Source organism: Brachycentrus maculatus, unplaced genomic scaffold, assembly GCF_059751285.1.
Source record: "Brachycentrus maculatus isolate JH-2025_06_01 unplaced genomic scaffold, ASM5975128v1 h1tg000252l, whole genome shotgun sequence".
Classification (NCBI taxonomy): domain Eukaryota; kingdom Metazoa; phylum Arthropoda; class Insecta; order Trichoptera; family Brachycentridae; genus Brachycentrus; species Brachycentrus maculatus.
This window is the reverse complement of record NW_028281003.1, coordinates 19,820-37,500: the sequence shown is the minus strand read 5'-3', so window position 1 is coordinate 37,500 and position 17,681 is coordinate 19,820. Positions and strand designations below refer to the sequence as shown.

The 17,681-nt window shown below is 33.0% G+C and overlaps 1 protein-coding gene across 1 annotated transcript in view; it reads left to right on the top strand.

Annotated features, from left to right (window-relative positions):
• The window catches only part of LOC148306123 (multiple PDZ domain protein-like), a 310,195-nt gene extending 299,476 nt beyond the window's left edge, over window positions 1–10,719 (top strand). The window contains exons 26-33 of the mRNA XM_088265577.1: window positions 1,577–1,633; window positions 2,504–2,605; window positions 3,764–3,835; window positions 3,978–4,218; window positions 4,382–4,503; window positions 5,730–5,888; window positions 8,327–8,464; window positions 9,362–10,719. Of these exons, the coding sequence (XP_088121703.1) occupies window positions 1,577–1,633; window positions 2,504–2,605; window positions 3,764–3,835; window positions 3,978–4,218; window positions 4,382–4,503; window positions 5,730–5,888; window positions 8,327–8,464; window positions 9,362–9,532 (1,062 nt within the window). The 3' untranslated portion in view covers window positions 9,533–10,719. The remainder of the gene's footprint in view (window positions 1–1,576; window positions 1,634–2,503; window positions 2,606–3,763; window positions 3,836–3,977; window positions 4,219–4,381; window positions 4,504–5,729; window positions 5,889–8,326; window positions 8,465–9,361) is intronic.
• Window positions 10,720–17,681: the final 6,962 nt, after the last annotated feature.

Genomic DNA, 17,681 nt, shown 5'->3' with positions numbered 1-17,681 from the left:
CATGTGGAGCGAATGGATAACGAGAGAATGACTAAGGAAATATATGTGGCGAATGTGAGAGGGAAAATAGAACGAGGACGACCGAAAAAGACTTGGCACGATCGGATCAATCAGAACCTAAAATCTGGCGGTGTCAAAAGTCTGCGTAATCGGAGGGCATGTATGACTAGATGTATGGATGTGAAGGAGGCGAGGAGTGTATGTCAGGACAGAAGAGTGTGGCGTTCCATCCTCTCTGCCTACCCCTGCGGAAAACGGCGTGATGGTAGTAGTAGTAGTAGTAGTAAGAAATAACTCCTATAATAAAAGATAATCCGGATTTGTTGACAAGTATTTGGACACACTCGAAATATTGTTAATCGTTTCTCAATTACATTCTAACCGTGAGGAAAATTGGAATTTTAACATGCTTAGGGTGAAAAGCAGAGTGAAGTTTTCGTAAACGTTATGCAAACCTCTTGGCAGATTATGCGCTCCTAGCACTAACTGCTTAATCGTTTCTCATATAATTGTTGACATCTCAACAAAGATGAAGAAGATTATGAAAGTCTGGGCATTTACGGGGCTTACGACCGTCATAGGCTGGTTCAGGTCATGAAAAAACCTCAAATCATGAGGAAGAAAATCATTCCCTCAAAGTGTTTTCTTTAAATACCATGTACTATCAAATAATAATATCATATACCACAAAGTAAGTGCCGAAACAATAAATAAAATATAAATTATTTATGTCATATTTCGATACCTGGCCAATATTTGATGGAAAAATACAATTTTATTATCTCGATACATCCAACGTTGACAGCCATCATTCTAAAAATGACAGACAGCAACCGGAATACGCTGAATATCGAAAACGGAAGCGTCAAAAATAATTAGGTTACGTTCTGTTTCGAATTAATAATAAATAAATGTAACTCGACACACCCATCCAATGAGCTATTTACAAGCTATACGGTACTAGACGTACGGCAACTGTTCGTCAAGGAAGTACTGATTCACTTCTGGAATAAAATGGAAAAGGTTAGAACGCAACAAACTATTCGAACCTGGGCAGCATTAAATAAAAACTACATTGGCCCAGCCGTTAATACAAGTTTTGCCCAAAAAAAATTCTCATTCCTTGCTCCAAAAATATTTAATTTGCTGCCCGAAACCATTAAGATTTCCAGGAGTGATCAGGTCTTTAAGAACAGTGTCCGTCGATGGTTGCTTAACATTGGAAGGGACAAGGTAGAAAGTGAATTGATTAAAGTCCAGGTGTAATTATCACATTGAAAAACCTTAAACTATAAATTATTTTTGTATCTCCTGTATTTTATGTTTATAATCTAATCATGAAAAAAAAAATTTATTAAAAATTAAAAAAAAATATATATAAATTTTGTATTACCATGTTAGTATTCGGCTCAACACAGGCCATGCCTAAAGAGCCGTAATACGTATAATAAATGTGTATATGAAATGAATATGTATATTGAATGTATGTATGTATTATGAAAAAAAAATAAAATAAAATAAAAAATAAATAAATAAATAAAAAAAATTCTACTGATATTTTTTCTTTTTGTTTCAGACTGATGAAAACAGATATGCTGCCTATAAGAACGTTCGGAGTGTTACCATCAAAAAGGTAATTCATTTCTTTTATCCGTATCCGCTCCCCATATGGAGCATATGGAGCTCCAATTTATTAATATTGTAAAAGCTTGATTATAATAAATATAGATTAGACTGAATGCAGTCGAAATGTACTCTCTCAGACGAATGTGCGGTAAAAATATTTATGATAGATGACCAAAGTGTAAAATCAGGAAAGAATACAAGTTGGAATGGTCATATAAGGAAAGAATGAAAGGCTGAGATGAACATTATCAATAAAATTTAGAAAGGTGTGTTGTGATGATTTGGGCATGTGTGAGGAAAAAACTTCCTCACATATCGCTCACTCCTTTCAAGAACGTCATAAATCAAAAAACTTGATTTTTCAGGAGAATGTTTTTAAAGTTTAAAAAATAATACACCGTATTAAAAATAAATATCAAGCCACTAATTGAACTTTTTACTGTGCAGCAGATCTTTTTAGGTAAAAGCTGAAGTTTTTTCTCCATTTGAAAATATTTAGTATTTTTAAAAATATAATTAAATAATACCTTTTCTTCAAAATGCAAAAACAACACTTTCTCCCCTGTAGCGGGTAAATATTAAGTTAAAAATATGCCTCTTTTGCTGGGATATAGTACATTTTCTGGGCGTTCCGAAAACATGCACAACTGAAAATTTACTATTTTTGATATATGACGTTGTTGAAAGGAGTGAGCGATATCGCTCACTCCTTTCAAGAACAATATCTAAAGTTTAAACCTTAATATATCCCTTATTTCTCTACATATTTCATTAAGAATGCTACCGATAGTCCTTTGATATTTCATAATTATTTATTAGTTGATAATCACATCATGATATTTATCCACTGTAATAATTATATGTAATTTTGTTACAGGGAACGCAAAGTTTGGGAATAATGATAATTGAAGGCCGCCACGCAGAGGTCGGGCAAGGCATCTTCATATCCGATATCCAGGAGGGCAGTGCAGCTGAACAGGTAAACAAAATGCTTTCAAACAGATTATAATAATAATAATAAAACCCTTATCCGCACCCCAATGGTGCATAGGGCACTGTGTCATATTAACGCAGTGTTATCTTGATCGTTTACACATGAAGGAAAGGTGATCAGTCCTCCGCTTCAGGTACCAGTCCATGGTAATATTGAATAAATATTACAGTGAAAAAATCACTTTTATTAAAAATCATATTTATTTTACCCCCCTTGGGAATCGAACCCGGGACCTCCAGAACGGTAGCCGAGCGTGCTGACCATTACACTACGGAGGCGGACATTCAAACAGATACAAGGCCTTATCTGGTTTCCGGCCTTCCAAATAATTTCTATTTCTGGGTATAAATAATTCATATCGGATATATCAATTTCATAGAATTTTGATATTTGGTTGTAAATTCACTGCAGCTTTATTTCGATGAAACAAAATTTTATTTGATTGTGAATGAGTAGTGGACCCAAAGAAAAAAAACTTATTCTCTTACTATTGACATGATATTAAGAAACAATGTAAAAAGTACATACATTTAATTACTTTAACAGAAAAAAGTACATTGGCGAGCTTATTGCTAAGAACCAAAAGTTCTTCCAACCAGCCAAAAATTCACTAGTGATATTGTTAAAAACGTTTGAAACCTTAGAGGAAAGACTGACCGGAGTATTTTGTCGTAACGTAATATGTTACGATGCGAGCATTCAGGCAGTCAGTACACCGAGCCGAGCTGCTCGCCGATCGTTACGAATGCTCTATCCAGAGTCGGATGCAAGTTTAGCTCAGTACCAGGGTTGCCAATTTATGGGAAATTCCTCAAACTACGGGGAATCTTTTATTTTTCTTCATCTGGAGTAAGCTGTAATTGATCAAAATCACAGAACCAAGAATCACGTCTTCGTCATCCGACATTTTAACTACGAATGCAAAGTTGCAAAGATTTTGTAAAGATTTTGTGAAGAAAATTCATACAGATTTTGGGTTATTGATTTTATTCAAATTTAACTCTTACCACTCTGTAGGCACTAAAAATTGACGATTTTTGATTTATGACGATCTTGAAAGGGGTGAGTGATGTATGACGGATCAAATTTAAACTAATAAAATCATCAAATTGAACTGTTTCATCTTGTGATTTTTGTTTTCAGGCTGGTCTTGCGATAGGAGACATGATCTTAGCCGTTAACAAGGACACTCTCCTGGGGTCAAACTATGACACAGTAAGTTGAGCAAATATTTACATATTTCTCTTTCTAGCAATCCTAGTCTTCTTGTCATTACCAAGTTCAAAAGGAGTTTTTTTTAGAAAGGAGCTGTATTTATTATTTGCCTTGCTTATCATGTACATGATGATTGTTCCAGGCGGCGTCCATGCTCAAGAAGACTGAAGGTGTGGTGGTCCTGCTGGTCTGCAACCCCAACAAGAAGGGCGAGGGGGCGGAGGCCGAGGGGGGCGCCGTGGGGCCCTCGGGGGCCACTAGTCTGGCCCCCGAGGCGGCCGCGCGGCCCACCACGCCCACGCCAGGGCTGCGTGGGCCCACCTCCGCGCACCCCTCCAGGCCCAACACTCCTGCCGGCAAGTCACTGGCCTCGCCTGCTAAAGGTAATTTAATTTTTAGACTTCTGTTGGACTACCCATGTTGGCCAGTTGCCAGTCTAGCCCAAGCGTGACTTGGGCAAGGATTTTGTACTTTGCTTTTTGGGCAAATCATATTCCGTCTCTTCATCCAAATTGTGGTTTAATGATGATGAATTGGTTTCTGCAGAGCCCATAGCCGACCCGACAACAGCCCCCATAATCCCGGGAAAGGAGACCTTGATAGACATCAGCTTGGAGAACAAACCTCTGGGGATCAACATCGTAGGAGGACAAGACACTCTTCTACCGGTAATAACCAAGTTATTTAAAAAGTCATACCAAAAAAAATATATTTTAAAAAAACATAGGAAAGAGGCGAATTTTTAATGAACTCTTTAATAGGTATCCTCTCTTACAGTCTCTTTAAGAGTTAGTACCTACTTAGAATTAGTTATGTGAAGTAACGTTAAGTTAGATTATGTTAAGCAAGTCGAAGTTGAGTTAAGGTAGTTAAGGTTAAAAAGTCGTCCCAAAAAAAATATTAAAAAAACATTGAAAAGAGACGAAGTTTTAATGAACTCTTTCTTAGGTATCCTTACAGTCTCTTTTAGACTTAGTACCTTCTTAGAATTACTAATGTGAAGGTACGATAAGTTAGATAAAGTCAAGCGAGTCCAAGTTGAGTAAAGGTAGCTTAGGTTAAAAAAACATACCAAAAAAAAAATGTTGTTTTTTAATAAACTCTTTTAGAGGTATGATCTCTTAAAGTCTCTTTGAGAGTTTAGAAGGTGCTCGTCTCGGTATTAATTAGTAACCAGTTTAGCCCGAGTGCGACTCGGGCAAGGAGGTTGCGGTGCAATGATGAGCCCGTGTGCTGCTCGGGAAAATCATGTTCCGACTTCTCGGTATTGATTTGTCTAAGACAAATATATTTTTATGTATTTTTTTTATTGACTAATTATCTTGTTTCGACTTGTTGATGACGATTTCTTGTACCGGTAAATTTTCTCACCAAAATTCGATTTTCAAGTGGTAAACACATTGTTTTCTGGAAACACTCAAACGTGTCTTTTACGTACTGTTGGTAGAGAGCGGGAGACGCATTATAAGCGTTCTATATGATTACTTTTGGTATAATGCAAGACGCCAAAAAGTATTACAGATCGGAATTGGGTTAGCTGTTACTTGTGATTAGTATATTAGCACATTGTCGGCGGGACACTGCATTTGCCGTTTTTCGCGGACTGTCGGTCAACTGCGGGACACGGCAAATGCCGTTTTTGTCGACTGTCGGTTATCGGCGGGAAATGGCAATATACAGGTTTGTTATCAGTGTGAAATAAAACGCGTTGAAGGGTAATCTGCTACCTGAGATGTCAAAAAATAAATAATAATAATAATACTTACTTAAATTATCGAAAAGTAAGCAAATAGAATGCTTATAAGCGCCTCCCGCTCTCTACCAACGGTATATAAAATATCTTTTTAAGCTTTTCTATTATTTTCTAGCTTAACTAATTTAGTATATTTTCCAGGGTGGAATGGTGATCCTGGAAGTATATCCTGACGGAAGAGCAGCGAAGGACGGAAGACTGAAACCCGGAGACCAGATCCTTGACTGCAATGGAGTCAAGATTACTCCAGAAATGAAGAATGAAAAGGCCCTTTCACTTATCAAGCAGACCATACCGAAAGTAAGTACAATTTTTAAATTTATGACATCCAACTTATTGGAAATTGAAATTTTTACTTATACAGTGAAACTCTATCTATCGTTTTTAAAGGGACCTATTGAAATTAACTATGAATGCGGGAAAACAATGAAAGCGGGATTCAGAAGTTTGTACACAAGGAGATGCTATCGAGGGAAGATACTGTCCTCCCAATCTGAATAACCATTGGTAGGTTCAAATTCTAAGAGGAATACAACGTTTCGATGTAAATAAATGTATTTATTTTTTTTTAAAATACAAAGTTGAACAGAACCAAAAAAGATTAAAGTTTATTGTTTATTTTATATAATCTGAGATCGACATTTGTTTTTTTTTTACTGTTTTATTTCCGTAAGTCAACAGTATGTTTTCATATTTGCAATTGAATGTGCGTAAAAGAAAGTTTTCAATCTTTCAAAGAGTGTGCATGCTTCTGAAAATAGAGAGACAGGCAGCAGCTCCTCTTCATCAATATCGACCTCCTGCTGTATCTGTGAAACTTTCGTCACTAGGCTTTCGATAGTTTCTATTCCACACGTTGGAATATTGTCATTAAATGTAACAACATTGAGGAGAATGTAAAAAAAACAGCCAAAATATATCAAATGTGCAGCGTAATTCCAACGATAATGCAGTAAAATGGTGATAGAGAAACGATCAATGCGATCTATTTTTGTATGAAATGAATTCGGGGTAGAAGAAATAAACGACACATCCGGGAAAACGATTATTTGAGGAACGATAGATAGAGGTTTCACTGTATTTGGTTGTGGGGTACATATTGACGTGCCCTACGTAAAGTGCTCTAACTACATTTTTGAGATATTTAGTGTATTTTATTTACTGACCGTTATCTACAAATATAAACAAACAAAAAAGGTATATAAAATAAATTAGGCTTAGTCTGAAAACTACAAAATTACATATCGACGGTCCCTACGTAAAGTACTCTATTTGCAAATCTGTTACTTTACAGGAGAGAGCTTAGAAGATTTTTTTAACATATTTTTTAAATTTAATAATTAATGGTTTTATCCGAAATTCTAAACTAGTATTATACATTCTAAAACACGATAAAATAATGTATTAAATCGTTTCAAAACTTTTTGCTTTGTCAAAATTAAATAGTTGGCGTTTTAGGAGTTCAGTTCATTTCGAAAATTCGATGTAGATAGACGCTATCTACATCGAATTTTCGAAATGAACTGAACTCCTAAAACGCCAACTATTTAATTTTGACAAATAAAAAGTTTTGAAACGATTTAATACATTATTTTATCGTGTTTTAGAATGTATAATACTAGTTAAGAATTTCGAATAAAACCATTAATTATTAAATTTAAAAAATATGTTAAAAAAATCTTCTAAGCTCTCTCCTGTAAAGTAACAGATTTGCAAATAGAGTACTTTACGTAGGGGCCGTCGATATGTAATTAGGATTTTTTGTGAGTGAGTTCTTGTGAATTAAATGTTTTAATTCTGTGAATGAATGAATCCGAAGACTCAGATCTTGTGAACTAAATTGTATCTGAGGAATGAGTTCTAGTGAAGTAATTAATATGTATCTGCAGAATGAGTTCTTGTGAACAACACTATCTGAGAAATCAGTTCTTGTGAGGACTGTTGTAAGGGGTGTTTTTCTGTTGTATCAATTATTTAATATATCAATGTATTATTTTTCTTCAAACCATATACGGTATATAATTTATATTTGAAGCAATAACTTTGTGATTTTCCATTTTATAAGTAAAACATAACTTCGTTTTAAAATCACTATAAATATTTTATTATAACGTAATTATAATGTCTACCAGTTTTGAAGCTAACCGCTTTTGGTAGATATTATAATCATATTGAAATAAAATATTTATTGTGATTTAAAAATCAAGTTATATTTCAATTATACCATATACAGTTTTGAAAATAATGTAGAATGAACTTTATAAAATTAAATAACTTAGTTTTAACCACTTTTTTACTAATACAACTTAACTTACCGGTTTCGACAAGAACCTTGTCATCATCAGAATTTATTTTAATTCAAAAACATTAAAAACATGAAAAAAATTTAGTTTTTTTAGGATTTTTACGAAGTGTGTGGAAGTTTTTGCTGAGAGCATTTTAATGTTTTTTAATTAAAATAAACCCTAATGATGACAAGGTTCTTGTCGAAACCGGTAGGTTAAGTTTTATTAATAAAAAAATGGTTAAAACTAAGTTATTGAATTAAAAAGTTTATAAAATGTGCCACAAAGATCTGCGTAAAACATTCAATAAATAATAAAGAATGCATCAAAACACGTGTCACAATAGATTTTAAGGAATAGTATTTACCAAGTAAAATTTTAATTAAAAATGAACATTCTTCTTTGCCCTTTCACATGCAGAGCTATAATAAACCATTTTTGTGTGTGTTTCAGATGAAAATGTTAGTGCTCCGACCTGAGACTGTCGGATTCACCGAAATAGACGTAGATCTTATCAAAAAATCAGGTAAAGGAATCGGGCTGACGGTCATGGCCAAGAAACCTCCTCCCGGGGTCTACATATCTGAGCTGGTGAGCATCTTCCCTCTAATTTATTTATCTTTATTCCAAATCTTGATGTGAAGTGTGCAAGCCTCTAAGGTTCATATGACATATCGCTCACTCCTTTCAAGAATGTCATAAATAAAAAAACTTGATTTTTCAGGAGAACGTTTTTAAAGTTTAAAAATATAATACAATGTATTAAAAATATATCAAGCCACTTATTGAACTTTTTACTGTGCAACAGATCTTTTTAGGTAAAACCTGAAGGTCTTTTCTCCATTTGAAAAATATTTACTTTATTTAAAAAAATAATTAAACAATACCTTTTCTTCAAAATACATACACAACACTTTCTGCCCTGTAGCGGGTAAACATTAAGTTAAAAACATGCCTCTTTTGCTGGGATATAAAACATTTTCTGGGCATTCCGAAAACATGCACAACTGAAAGTTGATAATTTTTGATTTATGATTCTTGAAAGGAGTGAGCAATATATGTTACATAAAAAAATCTCTCCATTCAACTTATTACTGATGGTGGAAGCAATGACTCTTCTCCAACTATCCCTTGACTGCGCTGCACATAGAGCTCCAAGCACCGAGGTGCCTGCTGCTGCCTTAACTTGATCGGTCCATTGTGCGAGGAATCTAGCGACATGTTATTTCTTTTATTCTAATAAATGTGGTATTACCACAAGGAGAGAGCGAGACAGTTATGTTACTCTGCTTTTGCTTGATCCGATTTCCGGCCTCTTACTTATCGGATAGCCGCCGTCAGTCGGCGCTTGGCGGCGCGCTGAAAAGGACCTGAAATCTGTGACTCAGCTGGCGGCGAGTTCTGAGCTGCGTACTATGATATCCATACAAATATGAACTGGGTCTTTTGTTCAGGGAAAGGTTAATAAGATATTTGTGTCATTTCTAGGTACATGGTGGAGCAGCCGAGGTCGATGGCAGACTTCAGAAGGGTGATATTATAATCTCAGTGGGCGGACAGTCACTCAAGGAAGCCACCTGCGAGGAGGCTGCAGCTGCCTTGAAGTGTGCTCAATCCAAAGTATCACTCAAGGTGGCGAGACACAAACTGGCGCGATAAATCCCACTTACTACGGACAGTTCCGAGTGCCGAGTGAAAAGTGACCGTGTTTGAAATGGACAGAGTTATTTGAGGCCGCCTTAAACTTGTTCGACGCTCGATGTTTAAATGTATCTGACAGATCTGAGTGATTTTTTTATCGATTGTCGAGTGTTAAGTATTGCGAGTTAAGGTAACACTCAATTAGCTCTAAGAAACTGTAAAGATCATAGCGAGTGCCAGATTGAGTATGTTCAGAGAGTATTCAACCCTTTGTCGAGAGCATTGTAAAATATACCCAAAATAATTATACATTATTTGATGATGGATGTTGAAACATCAGAAAATGTGTCATTGACACACTCTATTTTAATATTAAATATGCTATAAGGAAAAGAACTATCATTTCATCGATCGATTCAGCAGTTGTAGCAATATCAATCCATTTTTTTTTTTTTTACTACTATTTGGTAAATACCACTATTAAAGTAACCTAGAACAGGGCTACTTGAACTTTGATGTGTTAATTGAGCCCAGTACAAAAAAAAATTGGATCTGTATTTGGTTTCCCTGACAGGTGACACTTATTATAACGATACGTCCATTATTGTAGACCAAATACAGATTTAAATCGTTGTTTTGTACTGGGCTCAAGTAACACATCAAAGTTCAAGTAGCTCCGTTCTACGGTATCTAAGCCTAAGAGGGGATTTGAAATCCCACTTTAAAAATGTATCAATCGACAATTTAATAATCATTCAAGCAATATAATCCATATTTTTCGTAATTATTATTTTAATGCTTAAAAATATTTCAATAAATAAAAAAATATGTGATCTTAATATATATTGCTTTGATATATATTTGCACTATGTATGGTCAAAGCCACGCAATCAGTTTGTGATCCAACGGTCTAACGATCTGTGTCGCCGTGTGTTATTTACGCTTACTTGTGACATCTTATTTATTTGTAAAAGAAAAATACTTGTTTTTTAACACTTGGGTTATATGTATTTAATTAATTATAACGACTAGTTTCGGAAGCTTTGCTTCAGGTCTCAATTTAAACTAAAGATGGAAGAATAGCTTCCGAAACTAGTCATTATAATTAAATAAATATAACTCTAGTGGTAGAAAACATGTGTTTTTCTTTTACAATTTCATAATGTCTTACCACAAGTGAATGCCGAAACAAAATAAAAATAAAATATCTTATTTATTTCACTCCTACTACTGCAAGTTGCAATTTATCATATATGAAGTACGATGCTCCCGACAAAGCTGGTAAGTTATATTATTATATGGTTATGAAGCCAAATAAAATAGTGATCTATTTGTGTTATTTGCATTCTAAAGTATATTACTTAGAGACTATTAAAATAGTCAAACTATTGTGTGGATTGCCGACAGTAAGGTCTTAGTGCTCCCGACTAACTCCCTTCGCGTCCGCGATCCCAAGTCTAATGAAATTTTATTACTATTAACTAAAAAAAATCCCTTATTGATGTTTTAAAAACCACAGACCCGTACGTTATACTATCCACATAGATATTCTAGTATTGTTGCAACGGTAATGCATATATTGCGTGACTTATCTCTGTGCAAATAGGAGATTCTTGAGTTTGAAGATTTTATATCCTTAATAAGATAAGAAATAATCATTGTTGACAGTTATGAATAAGCATCCTTTATATTTTATTATATTATATATCCGATTTCTAGAAAGAATTTGCGATCCCTAAAACCTAAAGCATGCATCCCCAAATATCTATTGAATTGAAAGATTTTAAATATTTAAATATTTTATTTATTTAATTAACATTTAATTTGTAAAATACCAAAATTTGTTATTATTATTAACACATTGTTGTCGGGCAGTTTTTTCATCAACCCCAACCTTAGTTAGCATACTAATTAGGGTCGTATACTAATCATAAGTAACCGCTAACCCAATTCCGATCTGTACAATGTTTTTTGGCATCTTGCGCTCTACCAAAAGTAAGCAAATAAAATAATATATATAAAACCCTTACCGCACCCCAATGGTGCATAGGGCACTGCTTCATATAAACGCGGTGTTATCTTGATCGTTTACATATGAAGGAAAGGTGATCAGCCCTCCGCTTCATGTACCAGTCCAGGGGATTATTAAATAAATATTAGAGTGAAAAAATCACTAATATTTATTTGACCCCCCCTGGGAATCGAACCCGGGACCTCCAGAACGGTAGCCGAGCGTGCTGACCATTACACTACGGAGGCGGACAATAAGTAAGCAAATAGAACGTTTAAAAGCATCTCTTTACCAACAGAATGTAAAAGACGCTTTTAAGCATTTCCCGCAAACAATGTGTCAATAATAGTATTTATGTTTCTTCGTTATTTATTTTATGGAAAAAAAAGAGAACTTTGATCTGTGTTATTTTTGCTATGGGATTGATCTGTCGTCCATTTTACGAATAAGCTAATAATAATACGGCTAAAAAAATAGAGCAATATAGTTTATAAAGTAATCACCCTAATTGGAATTTTCATAACTCTTACAATGCAAGGTTCGAATATTTAAGAATTATGAAAATATCTTATTTGATTATTTTAACACATGATACAAATTGCTTGGTTAAAAGTAAAATTTCCATCTTTCGTGTGAAAAAAACATGTTTTTAATTTATTAGTATGTCCTTGTTTACTTGTGTTCACAAATCTTTTCTTTCTCAACAAACTTTTGTCTTGCACAGAGCTATGAATTTACACTTAGTGTGACCATACGATTATCATCATCGAAAATATGAATTAATGTGAAGATTAAAGAGCATATTTTCATCCCTAGAGTCCCTAAAATTACCTTTTTGGTTTAAAAAAATATATAAAGAGATAGTGTGCAAAAAGCTGTCCTTTTCTTCATTACAGGAAGGCAAAATGATAAGTTCTGCGCTTTAAGTCTGGTTCAGGGTAATATTGATACAATACTTGGGTAAAAATAAATCATATTTATTTTGACCCCATTGCAATTGAATCAGGAACCATCCCAAAGGATAGTAGCCAAACTATAGAGGCAGACATTTATAAGCAAATTTGAATAATAACAAAACCTAGTAACCCTAGACCATGGGACTTGTTTCAATGTAACTTAAAACATTACGATCGTAAAATGTATGACTGTAAAAAAAAGTCACATTTTACCAAAAACGTGTGCTAAAAACATTGAAAAATAAGTCCCAACATGTTTTTTGACAACTGTATATACGAAGTATATGTTCGCCTCCGTAGTGTAATGGTCAGCACGCTCGGCTACCGTTCTGGAGGTCCCGGGTTCAAATCCCAGGGGGGGGAGAAAATAAATATAAGTGATTTTTTTCACTCTTATATTTATTCAATATTACCCTGGACTGGTACTTGAAGCCAAGGGCTGATCATCTTTCCTTCATGTGTTGACAATCAAGAAAACACTGCGTTTATATATGTTGCAGTGCCCTATGCACCATTGGGTGCGGATAAGGGTTAGAAGAAGAAGAATATACGAACTTTTTTAATAGATTTATATTATCCACTGACACTTCGTGATGGAATTGCATTTTTAATATATTATTAGATTAAAACCAATATTTTTAGCTTTTCCACTTTTTTATTTTTTATTTTTTTATTTGACCAGCGACCGGGTTTCTGGCTGGTCTAGACCTGGTCAAGACCAGTCTGATGATGTCGGTAACGACGAAACACGGTCGCTGGTCAAATAAAAAAATTCGAAAAGCTAAAAATATTGGTTTTAATCTAATAATATATTGAATATACGAACATAAAATCAGTCACTATATTCTTTACATGTGTTACCTCAGTTCTCCCTACAAATTGAATTTCCATCGTAAATTTTACAGATGTCCTCCAATCTAAGATTAACATGAAGGGTTTTTTTAAGATTGACATTTCTAAGTACATATAGCAATAAACGAGCAGAAAATTTCCACTGGAATAGTAAAATGTATTAAGAAATTTGATCCTTAAATTAATTCATATTTCGGTGATGATTTTGATATAAAATATTTATTTAAATGTTTTAAGTTATGTTTTTCGTTCTTCCCCTTTATATGATTATGAACAAGTTCTAAGTCTGCAGATAACCAACAAATTCAACATGATTTTTGATAACGAAAATAATTACTTTTACTTCACAATAATATTTTGAGTATCCAAATTTTTGCTAAAGAATGTTCGATTTTTCCAAAAAAGGGTTGTAATTGAGATTTTTATTGATATCTCAACATAGATGAAGATGACACTGTGATGGGAATGTACAAATCTGGGTATTTAAAAGGGTAAATAACTATCATTGTCTGATTTAAGTGATAACTCTTTACGCTGTGTATCATTCGCCATTCTACCTACGATTCACAACCTTGTTACTAACATTTTGTAAGTTACACATATTCCAAGTAACATAAATACTTTGAATATTCCATTAATATCAGGGCTGAACAGCTATGGTTAAAATACTCACTTTACTCATTTATTGAATGGACATATCGCTCACTCCTTTCAAGAACGTCATAAATCAAAAATCGTGAATTTTGAGTTGGGCATGTTTTCGGAATGCCCAGAAAATGTGCTATATCCCAGCAAAAGAGGCATATTTTAAACTTAATATTTACCCGCTACAGGGCAGAAAATGTTGTTTTTGCATTTTGAGGAAAAGGTATTGTTTAATTATTTTTTAAAAAATACTAAATATTTTTCAAATGGAGAAAAAACCTAAAAAGATCTGTTGCACAGAAAAAAGAGCAATAAGTGGCTTGATATTTATTTTTAATACATTATGTTATATTTTTAAACATTAAAAACGTTCTCCTGAAAAATCAAGTTTTTTGATTTATCACGTTCTTGAAAGGAGTGAGCGATATGTCCATACATACAATCCATTATTATGAATATTGTAAAAATCGAAATACAGTTTTTAATTCCAGAGAATTAATTTATTTTATGAAAGCCTATTCGCCTTGTGAAAGCATTGTCGAACTCTTCTTCAAGATGAAACACCGGTCATAATTTCTTTTAAATCAGTGGTGTCATAAGTCGTGTTTTGGTTCATATTAGCACGGCCACCATTCACAAACAAAATGGATTGCATTATTTAATTTAAGTTTTACCTAGTAAATACCACTACATATTTCTTAAAATCTATTGTGACACGTGTTTCGATGCATTCCGCATCATTTTCAAACACTGAATGGATTAAAAATGTTTAGATTTTTCCACAAAGTGACTGCCGAATCAATTAGCGATAAATGTATTTCGTTGTCATTACTGAAACAGATATCTATTACACAGCAAAAATAAAATTTCATCTAAGGATCTAGTTAAAACATTTTAAACCCTGGGTACCGGCAAATTATACACATGTGTAATAGTCACATAAGAGACAAATGTGTAGTTTCCCAGACTTTTGTATCAAATCCTGTGAAAAGGTTGCTATTATTTCATCTTAGTGAAGATATCCATGAAAATCTCTTCAGGTTTACGAATTATTTCGTCATTTGTTTGTAGTATTTTCACCATCTCAATCTCCATTACATAAAGTCTTATACCAAATTCACACTGTTAAGGCGATTTTACATAATTAAATTTATATTTCTCAAATTATTTTTGTATGTGACCTACAACTTTCTACGTAATTAATTTGAAATTGTAATTATTAGTAGTATTGATCCCAAAACAATCAAATCACAATAATATGTAATCTGTATTTAATACAATTTTAGACTTTGTAAACATTTTGAAAGCACGTAGATAAAATGATATATATTTTCAAAACTGTAGTTTGCAACTTTATTCACAGTAATTTATGCCTTACATGTTAGGGTACTATGATATAAAATCCTATACCGTGTGTTTTAGTTTTTTTCGGCCTTTGTTTAAATCTAAGATTTGTTCTAAACCAAAGTATTATATAAACTATAGATGTGACTAATGGGTAATCATTTGTTTCTTTCGTTCGTTATATTTCTATCCATATAAAGTTTTTGATGTCAAATTGTCAAATAATAACTAGAAATATACAATATGTAAACAAATTCACTACCCAAAAACCGAATTAAATAATGTCTTTTTGTGATTCTTTACTAAGACTTCTGTCTAAACTTAATTTGGTTTTTGAATACAATCGTTCATCATTAAAAAACATCTATTTGTCACGTTGTACAATTCCATAAACTATTATTATTCACATAAATTATACAAGATTAATGGTTCTACCGTGTTTATTTTCATGACAGTGCTGTATCGAGAGGAAACAGCTGTTACGAGGATTAAATATCCTCTGAATTTAGTGAAATCATTTTAAAAAATTATTTATATCAACACTTATATTTATTCTAATGGAATTTATATTTCACGTTTATTTAATTAATTCTTTTTACAAATTTGTTGTGGTTTTAACCAATGATATATAATTTTTAATTTTGAAAGTTTTCTGAATTATTCCTTTTATGTAAAAAATATGTATTAATATTTCTTTTATCTGAAAATCTTCAGTTGTGATTAAAACAGTGTTTCTGCCCACTTTAAGGTGAAAATTCACCTAACAACCTGTAGCTGTAATTGAATTACCGAAACCATGCCGAAACTATGAATAACATAGCTTGCATATTGTCAGATGAAACATCCACATTACAAGTCGGTTACATTCATCATGAGTTAAGTGAGTACTCACCTTAACCTTTTTTGTGGCGTTACGGTGATAAAACGACACAACTCAATGCCTCTTTCCAATGAAGGAAAGTTTCCCTAAGGAATTGTACCATACTAGAAGTATTAGATTATTCAACCTCCTTATTTCGTATTATAGAATATTAAAAATCCAAGTACAGTGGAACCTCTTAACGAGCACCTCTGATAATGAGTAATTCGCATTACGACCAGTAAAAAAATGAGAAAATTTCTCCCTTACCGAGAAACATTTTGCATCACAACTTACAGAGAATGGGCAAGTCTCTTTTTCACGACTTTTACTTGTGAGTCGGGACTCCCACGCCAGTCAAAACATTTTTTTTCCACTTAACGAGTAAGATTCTGAAAAGAATTATGCTCAACATTTTGAGTGTGTCCAAATACTTGTTCACAAAATCTGGATTATCTCCAAATTATCAAATCATCTGGTCAAATTATAAGATTAAATAATAAAAATGAAAATGGTATTTTCTGGCGTTTCTCATGTTTGTGTGATTATAATCCAGGATTCGGACCTCACATACTAATGAAAGAGTTTCTGCTTAGTAAAAAGCTTCTTTACATCTCACCAATAGATGTCTCTAGTGAAGTTCTAGTGATTCAAGAACAAGGTTTCTAAATTGGTTCATATATATAGAACTTCCAAGAATTTAAGTAGTGTGGTTGTCAATAATGGGTAGAATTGGTGAATGTTACACGTGTGTAAAGTGATCACTTAAACCAGCCGATGACGGTCGTCAGCCCCGTAAATGCCCAGACTTCCATATTCTTCTTCATCTTTGAAGAGATGTCAAAAAATAATATGAATTATGCTCGTTACGAGAGGTTCCACTGTGCTGTTCTTGTGCTTTGAAATCTTGAAAATTGACTGTGCCAAAATAATTATAGAAAATGTAAAATAGCGGCCAAACGGAGGTATAATCATATTTTTGTGTTTTGCAAAAAAAAGCAAATTGAAGTCAGTGATTCATTGTTAACAGATGGTCAATTTATATTCAAATAATTCAGGTCTAATAAACATTTATCCAACTTCCAAATTTCAATATAACTTAGGCTAGATATAAACCAGAATCAAAGTATATTTTCAGTTTTTAAAAACTTAAGTAACCGTATGTAATTATTTGAATCCATTTTGTGAGTCAATTAAGGGTTTTTAAAAAATATATATTTGAATCGCGAATGTTTTTCCATAAGTTAATACGATACTTGCACTGTGCTTATTTTTGTTTTTATTTTTAAGTATGAATTATTTATGAAAAGGAGGCATAAAACCCCAGTAATAATTTCACCCAAGCATTGATATGAAATAGACATCAAACATTTATTATTATCATTGTAATAGGTTGAGAGATATGCAACTATGTTTTTAAATTATATATATATATATATATATATATATATATATATATATATATATATATATATATATATATATATATATATATATATA